The sequence below is a fragment of the Chiloscyllium punctatum genome, chromosome 1, assembly GCF_047496795.1.
Source record: "Chiloscyllium punctatum isolate Juve2018m chromosome 1, sChiPun1.3, whole genome shotgun sequence".
Lineage (NCBI taxonomy): Eukaryota > Metazoa > Chordata > Chondrichthyes > Orectolobiformes > Hemiscylliidae > Chiloscyllium > Chiloscyllium punctatum.
This window is the reverse complement of record NC_092739.1, coordinates 41,797,877-41,817,509: the sequence shown is the minus strand read 5'-3', so window position 1 is coordinate 41,817,509 and position 19,633 is coordinate 41,797,877. Positions and strand designations below refer to the sequence as shown.

Sequence of the window (19,633 nt, the reverse complement as noted above, 5' to 3'; positions counted from 1 at the left end):
GTTCTCACTTTTGCTCGGCTATGATCTTATTGTCAATACAGATACATGGTGACAAGAAGATCAAAGTTGAGAATCAAATATTCCTGGGTATGTAATTTGTTTTGAAAGGACAGACAGGAAGGAAAGAGTACAATGTTTCCTGTAAGCAGTGCATGGCCATACACTGGGAAATCAAAACTCGTTTCCATCCCATGAATGTCCACACATTGGACATTACACACAGACCAGGTAATGAAGGAGTCCTCAGTAGACCTCACTGCAGCAAGTTCCCATCAGCCGCATATGGACAGCCCATAAATTCCAGGATGCGCCTGGAAGAGTGTAGAGAAAGACCAATCCTGGTATGGTGCAAGTTTTTGTTGGTAATGATATGCTTGAAGTGGAGATGAATGTGCCTCTACTTTCTGAACAGGACATTGATGACCATGTGGTGAAGTACACAGCAATTACTAAGAGCTAGTGTGGCCAGAATTATACGTTTGAAATTGTAGAGTGTATTAGCTTCTTCATACAGCGACAGTCTCTGTTTGAATTACACAAATCTTATTTTCATATCTTGATAGTGGATAAAAGCATCGGAATTACAGTCCAAAAATTACTGATTTTGTACAGCAAGTTTTTGTACAGCACACTTACAAGATTGTCCTTGCAGGAATTTTGAAACTGACTTCTCTGTGACAGAGCCTCCATCGGGACGACAATGAAGACATTTTATGTTAACAGTGACCTTGATTTGCAGAAGATGATGTTTACATCAGATGGACTTTGTGTCATTAAGAACGGCATATACAAAGGACAATATGAAGATTTTGCCAAAGTCAGAGTGTGACAAAGTGGCATTTCAGCCTCTAAGCGAAGTGAGGTGATTGTCAAAAGGCTTTGCTGTGAGTGCATTAATGTGAAACTACAATGTCTTGATCAAGCACTGCACAGAACAATAGAATAAGTATAATGATCAAATAAACAAATATTGCCTAGAAATGCTCACAAAGCCACAGTATTGCACTACATTGACAATTCTGAATGATGGTTTAGGCGAATTTCATCTTTGGGCAAATTCTTACAGAGATGCTGTTTAAAATTTGAAGCTATGCAATTTGCAACAGCCAAGGTTAATAAACTGAAGACTCAGTATCTAGGTGAACATATTCTTTGGTGTGATGAAGTGAAGAAGGTTCTGACTATTCTCAACAGCGTTATGGACATGGCTGAAAACCTTCAATACATTCAACTGCTACGCGACCGTCTGGAAAGCAAATTTCCAAAAGAGGAATTATGGCAAGCATTTGATCAGGCTGCAATCATCAAGAGCACTGATTATGAATTTGAAAAAGACAGCATTGCATGACTAATATTCTACTTTCGTACCAAACAATGACTAAAGTGTGGCAAGAAAGGTATGTGAGGAATACTCCAACTTAATGGTTGTGTTAAAAGTCATTACATATTCCATTCAGATTTTCAGCAATTTAGTCGATCATGCCTTAAAAGATGACTAGTTTGAAGAAATGTTCAGCTCTGGATATTTATCCAATGTTGCAGGCATCACGTGCCAGTTGTGAGCCTGGATTTAGCCTTGTGAACTTGATTATGTGTAAATCCAGAACAGCTTGATGCGAATTGTCATAATTTCATCTGGACAAAATATCAACCTGAATGCAGTATACAAACATTGGACCGCAAATAAAGATAGGCTCAAAACGTTGCCAACAAAGGAGAAGATAAATTACTTTGCCCTCTTTTGGTCGTGCAATGTATGTAATGTGCATAGTGCCTCCATTATTTGACCTCCAGACTTCTGATCCAAGCAAACAACTTTGTTCATTTTAGCAGGTAGAATAACAGTAACTGTAAAATAATATAAATGCACGCTTTTTACTAGTTCATAGACACACTGGGAAACAAAATGCAATTGACTTCTGCTCCGCAATGTGCTGCTGAGATTCTGCACAGACCCCAGGAAAGTTAGAAGCAACACTGAAAGAGTGGTAGGGAAATATTGTCAACATGGGATGGAATAGGTATGAGAGCAAGAAATGATCAGAAGGTATCCATATGGGTGGAGGTAAGAAATAAAAAGGTGAAGATAACACAGGTTGGGCCTCCAGCAGTAGTTATTCTATAGGACAGAGAATAAATCAGGAAATCACGAGGGCATGTAATAAAAGCAGTACATTAATCCTGGGTGACTTTAGTTTTCATGTAGATTAGGATAATCAGATTGGTCGAAGTAGCCATTAGAAAGAACTCCTCATAGTGTGTGTTTGGGACAGTTTCTGAGAATAATCTGTTCAGGATCTGACCAGGGACCAGGTGATTTTGGATTTGGTAATGTGTATTGACACAGTTTTAATAAATAATATCATAGCAAAAGGTCCCCAAGGAAATATTGACCATAATAGGATAACATTTTGCATTTAGTTTGAGATGGTGGACATTGGGTCAGAAACATTCATGCTAAATAAGGGCAGCTGCAAATGACTGAGGGCAGAGCTAGCTGGGCTGAACTCTAACAGTAAAGACAGTTGAGGAAAAATGGCAGATGTTTAAGAAAATGATTCATGGCTCACAACAAAGATATTTTCCAAATGAGGAAGAAGGATTTTAGAAAGTGGATAAGCCAACCATGGTTAACAGAGGAATATATGCATAGCATCAAATTTGAAAGAACAAAACATACAACGTGGAATAGATTAGGTGATAAACCCAAAGGATTAGGAAAGTGTCTTTGGTCATCTTTTGTTGGTTAATAAAAATGAAGAAGGAGAAGATAAACTTTGAAGGTAATATCAAGATGAAGACCAAGATAAAAAGAAAGATGCCAAAGTAACACAGACCCCTTAAAGAGTGAAGCTGGCAATATAAAAATGGGGAAAATTGAAGAGGAGTTGAATAAATGTTTTATATCAGTCTTTCCAGAAGAAGGCACTAATAGCATTCTAAAATTACTAAATAATAGGGAACAAAAGGAGAATAGGAAATAAATACAAGTATCACTGGAGAAGAAGTGCAAGAGAAATTAATGGGACCGAAGACTGTTTTACTCCATGGAGCTGATGGGATGCACCTGAGGATATTAAAAGGACTACAGGTGGTTATTCTAATGCGATGGTTGTATTCTTGTACAACCCCACATTATAGAAAAATGGTACTTTAGAAAGAGTGCTTAAAGTGTTGGTGCTGTAATCAAGTTACAGCCAACACACATCCTAAAAACTCACACTTTAGAAGCAGTGTCCCCAATTCATCAATCGCTTTACAGCGAATTTGCGTTCACAAAATGTGTATTATAGCAGAACAACCTGTAACTCCAGACATAGGGGTGGACTGGTGGTAATCCTTGGATTCAGAAAAGTCCCAGAGGACTAGGAAACAGCCAGTGTAGCCCATTTATTTTAAAGGAGGAGGAGTCAAAACAGATCAATTAGCTTAAAATCTGTTATAAAGGATTAATAGCAGAGCATTTAAAATGTTTATGATTAAACAAAGTCAGCATGGCTTTATAAGTGGAAATCATACCTGACAGATTTATTAGAATTCTTTTAGAGAAGGTAACAAGCAAGATAGATAAAGTGGCATGTGCCCCTTGCCTGATGTGGGAGCTCAGGGACGTGGCTGATGTCCTGACTCTTACACTTGCAAGAAGTGTGTCCAGCTGCAGCTCTTTGACCACATGACAGCTGTGGAACTGCGGATGGAGTCACTGTTGAACATCCATGATGCTGAGGAGGTCATAGATAGCACATTTAGTGAATTGGTCACACTGCAGGTTAGAATTGCTGAGGGAGACAGTGAATGGGTGACCAAAAGGCAAAGAAAGAATAGGAAGGCAGTGCAGGTGTCCCCTGCGGTCATCTCCCTCCAAAACGGGTATACTGTTTTGGATACTGTTGGGGGAAATGCTCACAGGGGAGGGCAGCTGTTGCCAGGATCATGGCACCGGGTTGGGCACTGCTGTTCAGAAGGGCAGGAAAAAGACTTGTAGGGCCATAGTCATAGGGGATTCTATTGTGAGGGGAGTAGATAGACGGTTCTGTGGCTGAAAACGGGACTCCCAGATGGTATATTGCCTCCCAGGTGCTCAGGTCAGGGATGTCACTGATTGGCTACAGAGCATTCTGAAAGGGGAGCTTCATGGTGCATATAGGCATCAATGAGGTAAGTAAAAAATGAGATGAGGTCCTGAAAGCAGAATTCAGGGAGCTAGGAGAGAAGTTAAAGAGGAGGACCTCCAAAGGTAGTGATCTCGGGACTACTACCAGTGCCATGTGCTAGCAAGCATAGAAATGAAAGAATAGGCAGGATGAACACATGGCTCGAGGGATGGTGCAGGAGGGAGGTGTTCAGATTTGTGGGACATTGGGACCGGTTCTGGGGAAGGTGGGACTTTTACAAAATGGACGGTCTACATCTGAACCAGACTGGAGCTATTGTCCTTGGGGGAGTTTTTGCTACTGCTGTTCAGGAGGTTTTAAGCTAAAGTGGCAGGGAGCTGGGAACCAGAAGAGAAGACTACTAGACAAAGAGGTGGAAACTGGAGACCGTAAGGATTATGAAGTTAGCATTACCAAGGGGAAAAGTAGGCAGAGAGCAGATGAAGACAAAAGAACTGGCGGCATGAAGTGCATATACTTTAATGCAAGGAATATAGTGGGTAAGGCAGATGAACTTAGGGCTTGGATTGGTGCCTGGGAGTATGATGTTATTGCAATCACAGAGACTTGGTTGAAGGAAGGGCATGATTGACAACTAAATGTTCCAGGATATAGTTGCTTTAGACAGGACGGGGGGGGGGGGGGGGGGGGGAAGTAAAAGGAGGAGGGGAGGGGGGGGGCAGAAGTAAAAGGAGGAGAGGAGTTCCATTGCTGGTCAGGGATGACATCATGGTTGTGCTAAATGAGAACACTATGGAGGGCTTGAACAGTGAGTCATCATGGGTGGAGCTGAGAAATAAGAAGGGTGCAGTTATATTGTTGGGGCTGTATTACAGGCCTTCCAACAGTGAGCATGAGGCAGAAAAACAAATAGATTATGCAAAGATGTAGAGGCAACAGGGTAGTGGTGATGGGAGATTTTAACTTTCCCATTATTGACTGAGATACACTTAGTGTCAGAGATCTGGATGGGGCAGATTTTGGAATGAGTGTCCAGGAAAGTTTTCCAGAGCAGTATGTCAATAGTCCAACTAGGGAAGGGGCCATATTGGACCTGGTGTTGGGGAAAGTTGCAGTGGGGGATTTCTCTGGGAACAGTGACCACAATTCTGTAAGTTTTAGAATAATCTTAGACAAAGTGGTCCAAAGGGAAGAGTACTAAACTGGGCCAAGGCCAATTATATCAAAATTAGGCAGGAGCTGGGAAATGTGGTTTGGACACAGCTGTTTGAAGGGAAGTCCACATTTGATATGTGGGAGGCTTTCAAAGATAGGTTGAAGATAGTGCAGGATAGGCATGTCTCTTTGAAACAAGGGATAGGAAAGGCAAGATTCATGAACCGTGGATGACAGGAAGAATTGTGTGATTAGCCAAGAGGAAAAGGAAAGCGTACATAAGGTCCAGGCAGCTAAGAACAGAACGGGCCTTGGAAGAATATCGGGAGAGTAGGACTAATCTTAAATGAGAAATCAAGCAGGCTAAAAGGGGTCATGAAATATCTTTAGCATGCAGAGTTAAGGAGAATCCCAAGGCCTTTTATTCTTCTATAAGAAGCAAGAGGGTAACTAGAGAAAGGGTTAGTGGGTGGCACAGTGATTAGCACTGCTGCCTCACAGCGCCTGAGACCCGGGTTCAATTCCCGACTCAGGCGACTGACTGTGTGGAGTTTGCACGTTCTCCCCGTGTCTGCGTGGGTTTCCTCTGGGTGCTCCGGTTTCCTCCCACAGTCCAAAGATGTGCAGGTTAGGTGAATTGGCCATGCTAAATTGCCTGTAGCATTAGGTAAGGGCTAAATGTAGGTGTATGGATGGGTTGCGCTTCGGTGGGTCGGTGTGGACTTGTTGGGACAAAGGGCCTGTTTCCACACTGTAATGTAATGTAATCTAATGTAATCTAAAAAGTCTCACCACTAAAGGATAAGGAAGGAAGGTTGTTTGTCGAACCTGAGAAAATGGCTGAGATTCTCAATGATTACTTTGTATCAGTGTCCACTGAGGAATGGGAGGTGATGTGTGCTGAGATTAGAGATAGAAGTTTGTTTACTCTGTATCACATTGACATAAGGAGGGAAGATGTCTTGAGTAGGCTAAAGGATACTAAGGTGGACAAATCCCCAGGACCGGATGGGATCTATCCCAGGTTGCTGAGGAAAGCGAGGGAGGAAATAGCTGGGGCCCTAACAGATATCTTTGTAGCATCCTTAAACACAGATGAGGTGCCGGAGAACTAGAAGGTTGGTCATGTTGTCCCCCTGTACAAGAAAAGTTGTAGGGATATTCCAGGAAACTACAGACCAGTGAGCCTGATGTCATCGTGGGAAAGTTGCTGGAGAAGGTACTGAGCGATAGGATCTATTTATATTTAGAAAAGAATGGGCTTATCAGTGATAGGCAACATGGTTTTGTGCAGGAGAGATCGTGCCTTATCAACTTAATAGAGTTCTTTGAGGAAGTGACCAAGCTGATAGATTAAGGAAGGGCTGTAGATGTCATATACATGGACTTTAGTGAGGCATTTGATAAGGTTCCCCATGGTAAACTAATGGAGAAAGTGAAGTCACATGGTGTGCAGGGTGTTCTAGCTAGGTGGATAAAGAACTGGTTGAGCGACAGGAGATAGAGAGTAGTAGTTGAAGGGAGTTTCTCAAAATGGAGAAAGGTGACCAATAGTATTCCACAGGGATCAGTACTGGGGCCACTGTTGTTTGTAATATATATAAATGATCTGGAAAAGGGCATTGTTGGTCTGATCAGTAAGTTTGCAGATGTCACGAAGATTGGTGGAGTAGTAGAAAGCATAGGGGACTGTCAAAGATTACAGGAGGATATAGATAGACTGGAGAATGGGTCGGAGAAGTGGCAGATGGAGTTCAATCCAGGCAAATGTGAGGTGGTGCATTTTGGGAAGTCTAATTCTAGAGCCAACTATATTGTAAATGGAAGATCCTTAGGAAAAGTTGATGAGCAGAGAGATCTGGGCATGCAGGTCCATTGTATCCTGAAGGTGGCTGCACAGGTGGATAGAGTGGTCAAGAAAGAGTGGTATGCTTGTTTTCATCGAATGGGGTATTGAGTAGAAGAGCTGGCGGGTCATGTTAAAATTGTACAAGGCATTGGTTCAGCCGCGTTTAGAATACTGTGTACAGTTCTGGTCGCCACATTACCAAAAGGATGTGGACGCTTTGGAGAGGGTGCAGAGAAGGTTTATGAGAAGGTTTATGAGAATGTTGCCTGTTATGGAAGGTGCTAGCTATGAAGGGAAGTTGAGCAGGTTAGGATTGTTTTCATTAGAAAGAAGGAGATTGAGGGGGGATCTGACTGAGGTCTACAAAGTCATGAAAGGTGTAGACAGGGTGGATAGAGATAAGCTTTTTCCCAGGGTGAGGGATCCAATAACGAGAGGTCACGTGTTCAAGGTGAGACGTGAAAAGTTTAAGGGGATACACGTGGAAAGTACTTTACACAGAGGGTGGTAGGTGTCTGGAATGTGTTGCCTGCAGAGATGGTAGAGGCAGGCACAGTAGATTCATTTAAGGTGCGTCTGGACAAATGCATGAGTAGGTGGGGAGCAGAGGAATACAGATGCTTAGGAATTGGGTGACAGATTTTAGACAGTGCATTTGGATTGGCTCAGGCTTGGAGGGCCGTTAGGCCTATTCCTGCACTGTAAGTTTTCTTTATTCTTTGTTCTAAAGGGAAATAGAAGATGTAATATATTTAGCATTTTTAGAAGGCATTTGATAAGGTACAACACATTAGGCTACTTAATAAGGTATGAGTTTATGGTTTTGGAGGTAATATATTACCTTGGATAGAGGATTGGCTAATTAATAGAAGCCAGAAAGTTCAGATGAAGGGGGCATTTTCAGGATGTCAAAAGCTACCGGTGGGATCAGTGCAGTGGTCACAATTTTTTTTGCAACATGAATGAGATAAATGAATGTACAATAGACAAATTTTCAGATGACACAAAAATAGAGGAGTCAAGTAGTGAGAATGAAACAGAGAGTTCCCTTCGGGATATGGACATGCTCAGTGAGGTGAGCAAGAAATTGGCAGTTCGTATATAAAATTGGAAAATATGATGTTATATCCTTTTGCAGATGGAATAGAAGAGTTGAATACTATTTAAATGGAGAAAGACTGCAGAAAGCGACATCACAGAAGGATGTGGGGGTCCTTGTGCATAAATCACAAAATACTAGCATACATAATCAGCAGACAATAATGAAGGCAAGTGGAATTCTAGTTTTCATTTCAAAGGGAATAGAGTATAAAATTAGGGAGGTTTTGCTAAAATTATACAAGGCATTTGACCAATCACAGCTGGAATATTGTGAAAAAGTTTTCTTGTCGAAGGAAAGATATTGTTGGCATTCCAGAGAAGATTCACTAGGCTTAATGAGGTATGAAACAACTGTCTTATGTAGAGAGTTTGACTATACTCATTGGAGTTTAGAACAATTAGAGGCAACATTATTGACACATTATTACCAACTTCTTAGGGGAACTTGACAGGGTGGATGCGGAGAAGTTACTTTCCCTGGTGGGTGAGTCTAGAACCAGAAGGCATAATTTCAGAATAAGGACTCATACATTTTAAGCCAAAGATGAGGAAGAATTTCTTCTCTCAGGGGATTGAGTATTTATGGATTTTTTTTTGTACCATAGAGGACTGCAGAGGCTTTGTCTTTAACAATAGTCAAGACTGAAATAGGCAGATTTTGATTCAGCAAAGGAATCAAGGATAATGGGGAAAAGGCCCAAAGTGAAGCTTAGGAATATCAAATCAGCAATGACCTCATTGAATGGTGGTACAGGATGGATGGGCTGAATAGCCTACTTTTGCCCTCAGCTTTAAAGGTGGTGGATAGCAAAATGATGAGGTGGTGGGGTGTTTGGAGGTGTAAGAGAAGGCAGTGCTTTACTCAGTAAGGGAAGGGATAAATTCCTCATTGACTCTGCTGAAATTACAGTTGCTGATTGGGAGAACTGCCTAGAGAAATTCTACCCCGAAAGTGAAGATGCAATGTAATGATAAATATTCAGGAGTTGAGAAATGATCTTATTATACAATATAAACTTTTCTAAGAGGAAGCTTCAGACTGTTGGAAATGCAACAAAAATGTCTGATGCCTGTAAGTAAATATTAACAGAATGCTTAGCAACCAGCTGGCAACACTGAGTATAATAAATCAGTCCTATTTGTGATATCTTATGTTGCTATATGAAAGGCAAGTTTTTGGGAAAGTGGCCATTAATTTTTAGCTTTCATAATAACCTGATTTTATTTAGACATAACTGCTGTTAAAATGTTTAGCTCAATGCCGATATTTCATCCCTGAAAATAAGTTTTGCATTTGACATTGTTTTATTGTACTATGCAGAAGTAAATTCAGACTTAATGTCTGTCAATAGAATATTGTGAATGGTTACAGCTTCAATCCTTCAGCACAGTATAAATTGTGGAATATGATTCCAAATCAAGACACACCAAAAATAAATCAGAAATCTCGTGTGAGAAGGAAAAATCAGTTGTCTTAAATCAGCCCTAGTTGCAGGCTTTTATTCAGTCATATTCTTCAATTTTGTCTTTTCTTAAAACTTGAATTCTTTTCTGTTCAGGTCTGAAGTGTTTAATCAGGTTTCTCTGATCTACTGAGATTATTAGAATTGTGTAAGCCATTTACCTTCCTTTCTGGGTGGGTAGCATGGATTATCCTGCTGGGTGTAAAAGTGGCCTGGATTTTGCCATTGCTATCATTGTTTCTTTAAAAGCAACAGCAGTTTTGGAGTTAAATACAGAAACCACTACCAGTCATTACCTACTTCTCTATAGAGTGCACTGTTTAAGTTCTCACAGATTGCAATCAGTTAAAAATCTCAATGTATGAAAGGTTATAGTTTTATGCCACTGTTTAAAAGCCAATCAAAACAAATATCTTGTTAATGTTCTGCAACTGGGTTTTAAAATAGTACCTAAGCCATAATTATTTCAGTAGATCTTCACTGACTCTGGAAAATTAAGTTAATGTTTGTTTAATGCCATATTTTCCATTCTGATAGGGAAGTGAAGCTGTAATCAAAATTCCAAGCATTTCTAAAAATATGTTTTTACAAGAGGTTTATTCCGAATCTTTCAGATTCTAATACTGTATTTACGATTCAATATTACATTCCCCATGAAGTATATTTAAAAATTGAGGATAATCAATGCATTTTGCTTCCTGGCTTGTTCTCTGACAATTATTCAATGTAATTGACCACTTGCTCTACTCAATTGACACCACTGGAGATCTGCCTGACTTGGCAGGGAAAGGGGAAGAAGAGATCTATGGATCATTATGGACAGTTTTTTTAAAATTCAGAGTTAAGCACAATCTTGTGATTGAAGACCAGAAAACATAAGCCAATACCTGAAAGGAACACTGAACAGAAAAATCCCAGAAGAATGCAGATATTGGAAATCTGAAACAAAAACAGAAATTGCTGGCGAAACTCCGATCTGGCAGCATCTATAGACTGAAAATGGAATTAACATTTTTGTTCCAGAGAAGAAACACAATGAGAAGAATTTCCCTAAAATCTGGCTAAGTGTCAATTTTGGAAGATTTATGGAATGCTTCCCTTGTGAGCCTTAACTACTATTCTCATGTAATTGTACTCAGTGCATCTCTGAGTGGAAAGGGTGCCTAAAATGAGGTTGATGTCTCTCATCCTTGTTGCATAATTGTAGCTGCTGAGCGTCAATGGTAACAGCAATAGAGTGCAGATCTGTGGGCATCTCCAACAGCTGGACCTGGCCTTCCATGGCAGCCGTAACCTGTCCTTGTAGACAGACAGATGTATACAGATAATGTTGGGCAATATCAGAGAGAAAAAAAAGTTCCTTGGTAATATGAGTAGTCACTCCAGTTATGTAACTCGCCAGCACACCAGTCCCAACATGGAATGGATGAAGGTGGTTCCAGTTGTACAGATCCCACTTTCCTGGACTAGTGTCCCAAGATTTAAAACCCATTTCTATGACACAATTTTTACCCTTAGGTTTGTATCTTTAGTTTAATTTGCCTTATGCCAGTTTGCTCATAGCTTAGGAACTATCACAGAGATTATTACCCTTGCAAATATACACACTGAGTAAAATCAGGAAAAGGGTTATTTGTAAAGAAATGAATCCATGACAATTGTACACTGAACAAGGACTACTGCAGTGTTTGATAAGGAGAAAATTCACAGAGTTAAGTTCTGACCTTGCACAGTTTTTCCTTTATGTGCATGTAATCAGCACATTTTGATCTTCAAAAGCCCCACATTGTTTTAAAATGAAATGTATTTGTACACAATATGTTCTGTGTCAAGTCATATCTGATAGTGGGCCAAAGTAAATTATATCCTCGAAGAGCAGCATCTAACCCTGGAGAATACAGTGATTAGATTAGACCAAACCAGTACTGGGAAGCACCGATATTACTGGCTTGGATTCAGTAGAACTAGAACATAACTGGACAATTTGCCATTTGGCTTCAATTATTATTCAAGGTCACATCAGTATTACATTTTAATGATCATATAATTCCCTCCTAAACTGAGAAATTTATCACTGCATGGATAGCACAAATACAATATCTGTTATCTCCTTATTGATCCATTTTTTTACTCATGGGTCAGCCAATGTGCTGTCTAATTTTCTGGTTTCTAATTTGTTAATTTATATTTTCAAAGCCTCCTCAATCATTAAACAGAAACAAACAAATATATAATCCTAATACCAGGCACTGAATTTCCAGGGTGCATTCATTTCCACAAACTACCGCAGAATTGGCCCCATTTATTTCCTGCTGGAGCGATGACGAACCGAATTAATTAACTTTCAGTGACACATTGCCAAGAGCAACATCAGTATTAAGCTGGCTTCTCCAGACATTCGGGGAAGGTGGTTAGAAATGACACATCTAAAGAAACATTGAAGGATTTCTATTTAAGGGGGCATGGGTAAAATTCCATGGCAGCAGTAATTGTATTCAGGATTCCATTAGGAAAACAAAAAGAATGGAGGGAATGTAGCTTTGTGGAAATGGAGCTCTCCCTGTCCAAGAGTATAAAGGTATAGGGCAAAAAAATCCTCTTTCAACAGGATGACAGGAGCAAACCAGTTAGTTGCCACCAAGCTGCAAGTTTTAGAGGTTACCTGCAGCAGCAGTATGGCACCAAGAAACTGGATCCAGTTTCGGAAAAGGCTGAATGAACTCATATGATCTGGCAATGGTGAGTGTTTACAACTCTCAACGAACAGCTATCGCACTCTTCTGTATAGTTCTAAGCTGAAAGTGTCTTGTTGTGCAATGGTACTGCCCCTACCTCTTGACCAGGAGTCTTGGATTCAAGTCCCACCTGCTCAGAGAAGCATAATAGCATTTCTAAACAGTTAATTGGAAAGTATCTAGCACTGCTCTGAACTATATCCCTTGCTTTCAAGCAATCCTTACACTCCAGCCTCCATCTCAAACCTCATTTGAATAGGTATTCCTCACACTCACACTTAACCAGTTATCCTGTTGTTTCTGTTCGTCAGTCACTATTAATCTTGTGGTTCCCACAAGTCTGAAACAATCTTTCTTTGATACATAAAAGTATTGAGTTGATATTGAGTGTATTTCTCCAAATATCACCATATGATATATACACACATGATGGTATCATTTCCACAGTAAAAGCAAGTTACTATCAATGCTGGGGATCAGAAATAAAAACAGGAAATTCTGTAGAAACTCAGCAACTCTGGCAGTATCAGAGAGAGGAACAAAGTTAACGTTTTAAGTTCAAGCAGTAACTGCTTCTCATTCTACAAAAGAGGGAAATTTCCAATGCTTTCTGTTCTTAAAACAATATAGCTTCTAATATTTTGTGATTAACAACAATATAATGTAAGATTTTGTGGTTCAAATTAACCATAATTTTAAGATCTACATCAATTGCAAATGACTGAATTAGTTTTGGGAAAGAGGCAATCTAAGATGTTTCCTAGCTCTGATTAATTATGGGACTCATTTACAAGTGTGCTTATATAAGTAATGTAATGTCATTATCTACATAATGTTAATTCAGAATCCAATTTCACCCTATGATCAATCCAAACTCAATTCTTCCATTTCCAACACGAACAGAGATGCAGCTGGCAGAGGAAGTATTGTAGGAGGCTGAGGAGACCTCCATAGAGGAGCATCATTTTGAGGATGCACTGTTACATGATTCCTCACACCATCCATTCACACCCTAGCGCAGAAACATTCACCTCGGTCAATCCAGTTTCACAGGTCGGAGAGTTGGCATGTGGTGAGGAGCACCTCAAAAATGAACAGGTTAAATGCTGGCGACAATGTCAGCAATGGAGAGTCCTCCGAGATATTTCAGGCTCAGCTCAGTTAGATACAGGTGCTGAGACTCTAGGCTCTAGAGCTAAAGGAACTTGTGAGATGGTTGTTATTGAGGGGCAGTGGTAGTGTCCCTACCTCTGAGCTAGCAGGCCTGGCTTCGAGTCCTACCTGCTTCAGAGGTATGTAATAACATCTGAATTTCCAGAGGTCGTGGACATAACATGAAGCTGAGTGAGTGTCAGGAATAAAACAGAAATTCTGGAAAAACTCATCAGGTCTGATAGCATCCAGTGGAGAGAAAGCAGATTTTAACACCTTGGTTCCAGTGACCCTTCTTCAGAACTTTTTTTTTATTCACTGTTATGTAACCCCAGGCAATTGTGTTGATTACCATCTCTGCTGAAAGAATGAAGGATCAAATGTGACAGGTAACCCAGTATATGCTGATTCATAACTAGGGCCTGCACATTATGGTTGACAGTTTATAGAACTTCCATCAAATTACTGCAGTGGTAGCTGAAAGGCAGCCAAGTTCTCGCCTCTTGATTCACAGGGAAGTGACAGTGGACCCTCAGATGCAAAATGGAGAAAATGAGGGCATCTTGTGCAGCTATGCCATAAGAAATGCAAGAACATCATGTAAGTCTGTGCTAGATGTTGAGGGAGCTGTCAGAACTTCATCTTTTGACAGGTGTTCTGTCCATTTATCAGACTTAGTGTCTCTTCCTCGAAGCCCCTGCTCCTGCCACATGCTGTAGTGTCCAAGTTAGCCTTGACACAGCTGCAGGTTGGGCAGATAGGCTGGACCACTGTGGACTGAAACATCCAGAGGACATCTGCCATGACCATCTGGGCATCAGAGCAGGGGACCAGCTGCATTCCTCTCACTCCACTGAGACCGGTACAAACCAGGTGGAAATACCAAAAAAAAAGAAAATGTCTTAACTGCACAAAAAGATTTACTTAACTATTTGTTACTGTTCCACACCACTGATGCTTTCTGTTTGAATTTTAAAACTATTTGATGTGAGTTACCCATAGAGGGCTTGATGGAAAACTTGCAATGATGCAAAGCTTACAAGTGAAGCCTACAATTTTGCAAATCTTACAAATGGAGCATGCCTGAACAAGAGAAATTAAAATTGTGGCTGCATTGGACATCATTGGCATCAGGATGCTTCTCTTCCTCCAAACAGGAGGTTGCTAGATGCTCTCTATCTTCATCTTATGACAGTTTCACCCTCTCCCTGCAATGCGATGTGGTGAAGGACACAACAGACCAGAGTAACCCTGGAGACTCTTCATGAGATCCATTGAATGGAGCTTCCAGTTCTGATAATACACTTGAACTGCTTCTGAAACAGTCCAACAGTTTGTTGTATAATATCCCCAGTGGTGATGTGGCTCCTTGTGATGTGGCACTTCTTCTGTGCTTCTGTTGGAGGATTCCTCACTGAGGTCACCCGTCAAGTACGAGTCTTCTTGACTCTGACCACCAGTAACTAAGTCTGATAAATGGACAGAACACCTGTCAAAAGATGAAGTTCTGACAGCTCCCTCAACATCTAGCACAGACTTACATGATGTTCTTGCATTTCTTATGGCATAGCTGCATAAGCTGCCCTCATTTTTCTTTGGGTGTGTGTTAAATATTTGATTGCTTCTCTTGGAAGGGCTGTAAAATTAATGAGATAACAAATGGTACCTTTGATTTAAAACCCTTATATTGTCACAGTCTAACAACTGTCCTGCAACAACAGGAAGGCTATCACATTTCATTTTTTAAGAAGTTACTATATCTTTTTCAAAGAGCTATATTTAAATATTCAACGTTATTGATGCTTGTGCCAAAACAGATTGCATTGTTTTTAGACAAAAAACAAAAGTTGCTGGAAAAGCTCAACAGGTTTGGCAGCATCTGTGAGAGAAATCAGAGTTAACGTTTTGCGTCTGAAGAAGGGTCACTCGACCTGAAATGTTACCCCCCACCCCCCGCCCCGATTTCTCTCCACAGATGTTGTTCACCTTTTCCAGCAATTTGTTTTTGTTTCTGATTTACAGCATCCGTAGTTCTTTCGACATTGTTTTTTAAACATTTTCTTCTAGATGAAGATGCCAGTTGTTTTTCTTTAATGAGATGTATTATCTCTGTTATATTGTGATTCAGTGCTGTACAAAAGAGGATACCAACTGTTTAATGCGATCAGATGTCTAAAATGGTCTTTCTTCAGGTTTGGCTGGTTTGGATTGGATGTGCAAAAAGTTCCAAGTCCTATTCTAAACTACATTGGAACAGCATTAGCAGCTTTAAGGTAATGACTGACACTTTCAGAGATGTACAGAACTGTCTTGATATTATGCGGATCTGTGTACACAGAGCTTGGAATTGTTCAAACGATATACCTTGTAACCAGAATGGTAGATTCAATTCAATAAGTGTAAATAAAACTAACAGACAGCATCAATATTTAAATGATCAGAGTAATGAACAAAATTGTTGGGGCAGCTGAGACCAGATGTCCACAGTTCCCTTGTCATAGAAAGACTTCAGCGTATCTTGCATATCGTGAATAAACACTTTCTGAGGCAGTGTCTCTAGGTTGTTTGAACTAGAGCTCAGCTTTTCTGAGTACGAGGAGTGATTCGAGTCTGTGTATGCTGTGCAGGAAGCTGAGAATATCCTGGACTACATGTTCCATGCTAGTCACTCCATAGCTAGAGAGAGTTCGGGAAGATAGCAATCTTACAGAGAAAGAAGAGCAGACAGGATAGGAGTCTTCTTGGTGTAGGACACTTTTGAACTTATTTTCAGTGCTGAATACCGATGAGACTATTCAGGCTTTGGAGTAGTGAATTCTAGAGTGCATCCATGGCACTGTGAAGGAAGAGGAGGGCCTCAAAGAAGCAGTCCAGGTACACAATCCTTTATCCAAAGCTACAAAATCTGAAAAGCTCCGAAATCTGAAGTTTCTTGGTGAAGTTTTTCTCTGCATTACAAGATTGTTCGGTGTGCAAACAGGTGACCTAACTCGCTACCCACTCGATCCATGTCACTCAGATGTGAGGTAGCAGTGTGGCCCAGCACTGGCAGGTGTCAATGATGCCTCAGTGCTCGTACTGGTTACACACGAATCTGCTTTAGGTCATTTTTTTAATTTCACTGTGAAAACGTCATTTATTCCAAAATCTTAAAAAAATCTGAATTCCAAAAAAATTCTGCCTCCAAGGATTTCTGATAAAGGATTCTGTACCTGTAATCTAAAGGTATTTAATATGGTCACCTATCAAAAGTTGCTGCACAAGATAACAGCACATGGCATAGGGGCTAAAATATTAGCACGGATAAAGAATGAGTTACCTATTGGGAAGCAATAGCTGGGTCCTCTACTATTTCAAATCTATATCAATGACCTGAATGAACAGGCCAAATGGACAGTATCTAAATGTACTGATAATGTAAAATTAGGTTGGAAATTAAATTAGGCAAAAGTGAGGACTGCCGATGCTGAGATCAGAGTCAAGATTAGAGTGGTGCAAAAGCCCTTCCCGAAACATTGATTTTCCTGCTTCTCAGCTGCTGCCTGACCCTGCTTTTCCAGCACCACTCTAATCTGTACTGGGAAAATAAATTGTCAAGGGGAGGTACAGAGTCTGCAAAGGGATAATTGATAGGTTAGGTGAGTGAAGAGAAAGAACAAATGACCGAATATAACATGGTTAAATATAAACTTGTCCGTTTTTCAAGTAAGAATAGAAAAGCAATATGCTATTTAAATAGCGAGAGATTGAAGAACCTGCGATTCAGTAGGAACTGGGGTTTCTGGCACATGAACCATAGAAAATTAGTCTGCAGCTACAGCAACTGATTAGGAAGGCGAATGGAAAGTTGTCATTTATTGCAAGGCCATTGGAATATAAGTGTAGGGATATTATGCTGCAATTCTACAGGGCCTTGGAGAGACACTGATCACCATGTTGTAATATGGCATGCAATTTTAGTATCCTTATTTGAAACAAAAAATTTGGAAACAGATCAAAGGAGGTTCTCTCAACTCATTCCTGGAATGAAGGTCTTGTCTTATGAAGAATGATTGAACAGATATTTGGCCCATATCTATTGAGTTTAGAAGGAGTAGTTAGAGCTCTTGTTGAAACATAGAAGACCTTGAGGAGACTGGATAGAGAGTATAGCAGAAGAATGTTTCTTCTTGTAGTGGAGACCAAAACTAAGGTGCATAATTTAAAAAGAGACCTCCCCTTTCAGATAGAGATGAGGAGGTTTTTTTATTTCTTCAATGGGTTAGTAGAATTCTTTTCATTAGAGGTAGTGGTAACTTAGTCTTTAAATTTATTGAAGGCTGGGTTAAATAGAGTTTGGACAGGCAAGAGCATTGAATGTTTTGGAGTAAGGACAGGAAAATGGAATTGAGACGAGAACCAGCTCTTATTGAGTGATGGAGTATGTTGGAAAGCCAATAGGCCTTCTCTTGCTTGGATTACTCCGGGTTGCATGAGCTATTGAAAATAGGAAACACATGTTACTGGATAAATGGTGCATGAGAGATCTTTGGAGTACCAGTGTGAGGCCTAGGATGTGAAGAACTTGTTCAGAATAGAAGGTTTGTACTTCGACAAATCTGGGGTCAAAAATCTCATGGGATGGGTTAACTTGCACAATGGGATAGATAAAAGTAATTTGCCAGGAGGATTATGCCCTTGGATGAAACATTAGACAGGAACACAGAAGAGTTGGAGAGGTAAATAGTGCAAGAGTAAAGAGTAATTCAAATAGGGGGATTGAAAGAGAGGGTGAAAAACAGAAAACCTTCTAAGATCCAATTGAAATGCATACAGTGTGATTAAAAAGAAGAGGTTGATAAATGGCAGGTCTAAGCTGCCAGAAGGACTTGAATATAATGGCAACAAAAGGCTCAAAGAAGCAGAGGATTGGAACTGAAGATCCCTTGCTACTGGGTATGCAGTGAAGATACAGGATGCGGGATGATGTATTGATTAAATAAACTATTATATCACTGTAAAGGGGATGGAGGAGCAAAGTTGCAGTTAGGTGCTGAAACTACTGAACATTGATAATGATAGACTTTGTTTAGAATAACTCAGAGAAAGAACAACCAATTTGGCCCAGGTTGATTGCAATCCAGTTCTGAAGAAGGGCCACTGGAACTGAAACATTGACTCTGTTTTCTCTCTATAAACGCTGCCAGACCTGTTGAGTTTCTCCAGCAATTTCTGTTTTTGTTTCAGATTTCCAGAATCCACAGTTTTGTTTTGGATTACAATCAAAACTGAAAAATAAAACAGTGATTGCCTCAAAGAGAAGATGGTTTGATGACAGTGTAGACATGTTCTGATGAAAGAAAAGAGGTGGGTGGGGAAAAAACCTTAGAGATATCAATTCAGGTTAAAATTCCTTGATATTTAGAAACGTCTAGGTCAATAAAAGAAGTTAGCTGCTTTTGTTAAAATAAAATCATGCTTGAGTAACTTGACTAATTGATTGACAAAATAATTTATTCGGCCATTCTAGGCTGTGTTATTTATGTTATGTAAATGGACTTTCAAAAGGTATTTTCCAAAACACCATATAATGGACTCAAATAAAAATTAGAATCCTTTGATTAAATGGTACGTGGCATAATGGATACACAATTGGCATGTTGACCTTTATTGCAAGTAAGTAGTATAAAGATATCGAAATTATTTTATAGGGCTTTGGTGAGTCCATACCTGAGTATATGTAAGTTCTTGTCTCCATATTGAAAAATGAATGTATTTGCAAAGGATGCAGTACAGAGAAAGTTCACTAGTTTACTGCTGATGAGAGTTTTGCCCAGTGATGAGAGGTTGAATAAATTGAGCTTATAATTTGGAGTTTAGAAAAGTGAGATGTAATTTCTTAGGAATATGTAAGATTTTGACGGGGCTGGATAGGGTAGCAATGGAGAGGTTTCCATTGTTTTTCAGACTGGAAGTAAATATACAGTTCCCCAAGGGTGCCCCCAAACAACCCAGCCTCCAATCCTGGTACTTTCCCCTGCCACCGCAGGAACTGTAAAACCTGTGCCCGCACCTCCTCCCTCA

The 19,633-nt window shown here is 40.1% G+C and overlaps 1 protein-coding gene across 1 annotated transcript in view; it reads left to right on the top strand.

Annotated features, from left to right (window-relative positions):
- LOC140453434 (transmembrane protein 144-like) overlaps window positions 1–19,633 on the top strand; it is an 80,856-nt gene that overhangs the window by 18,785 nt on the left and 42,438 nt on the right. The window contains exon 6 of the mRNA XM_072548147.1: window positions 15,763–15,843. Within this exon, the coding sequence (XP_072404248.1) occupies window positions 15,763–15,843 (81 nt within the window). The remainder of the gene's footprint in view (window positions 1–15,762; window positions 15,844–19,633) is intronic.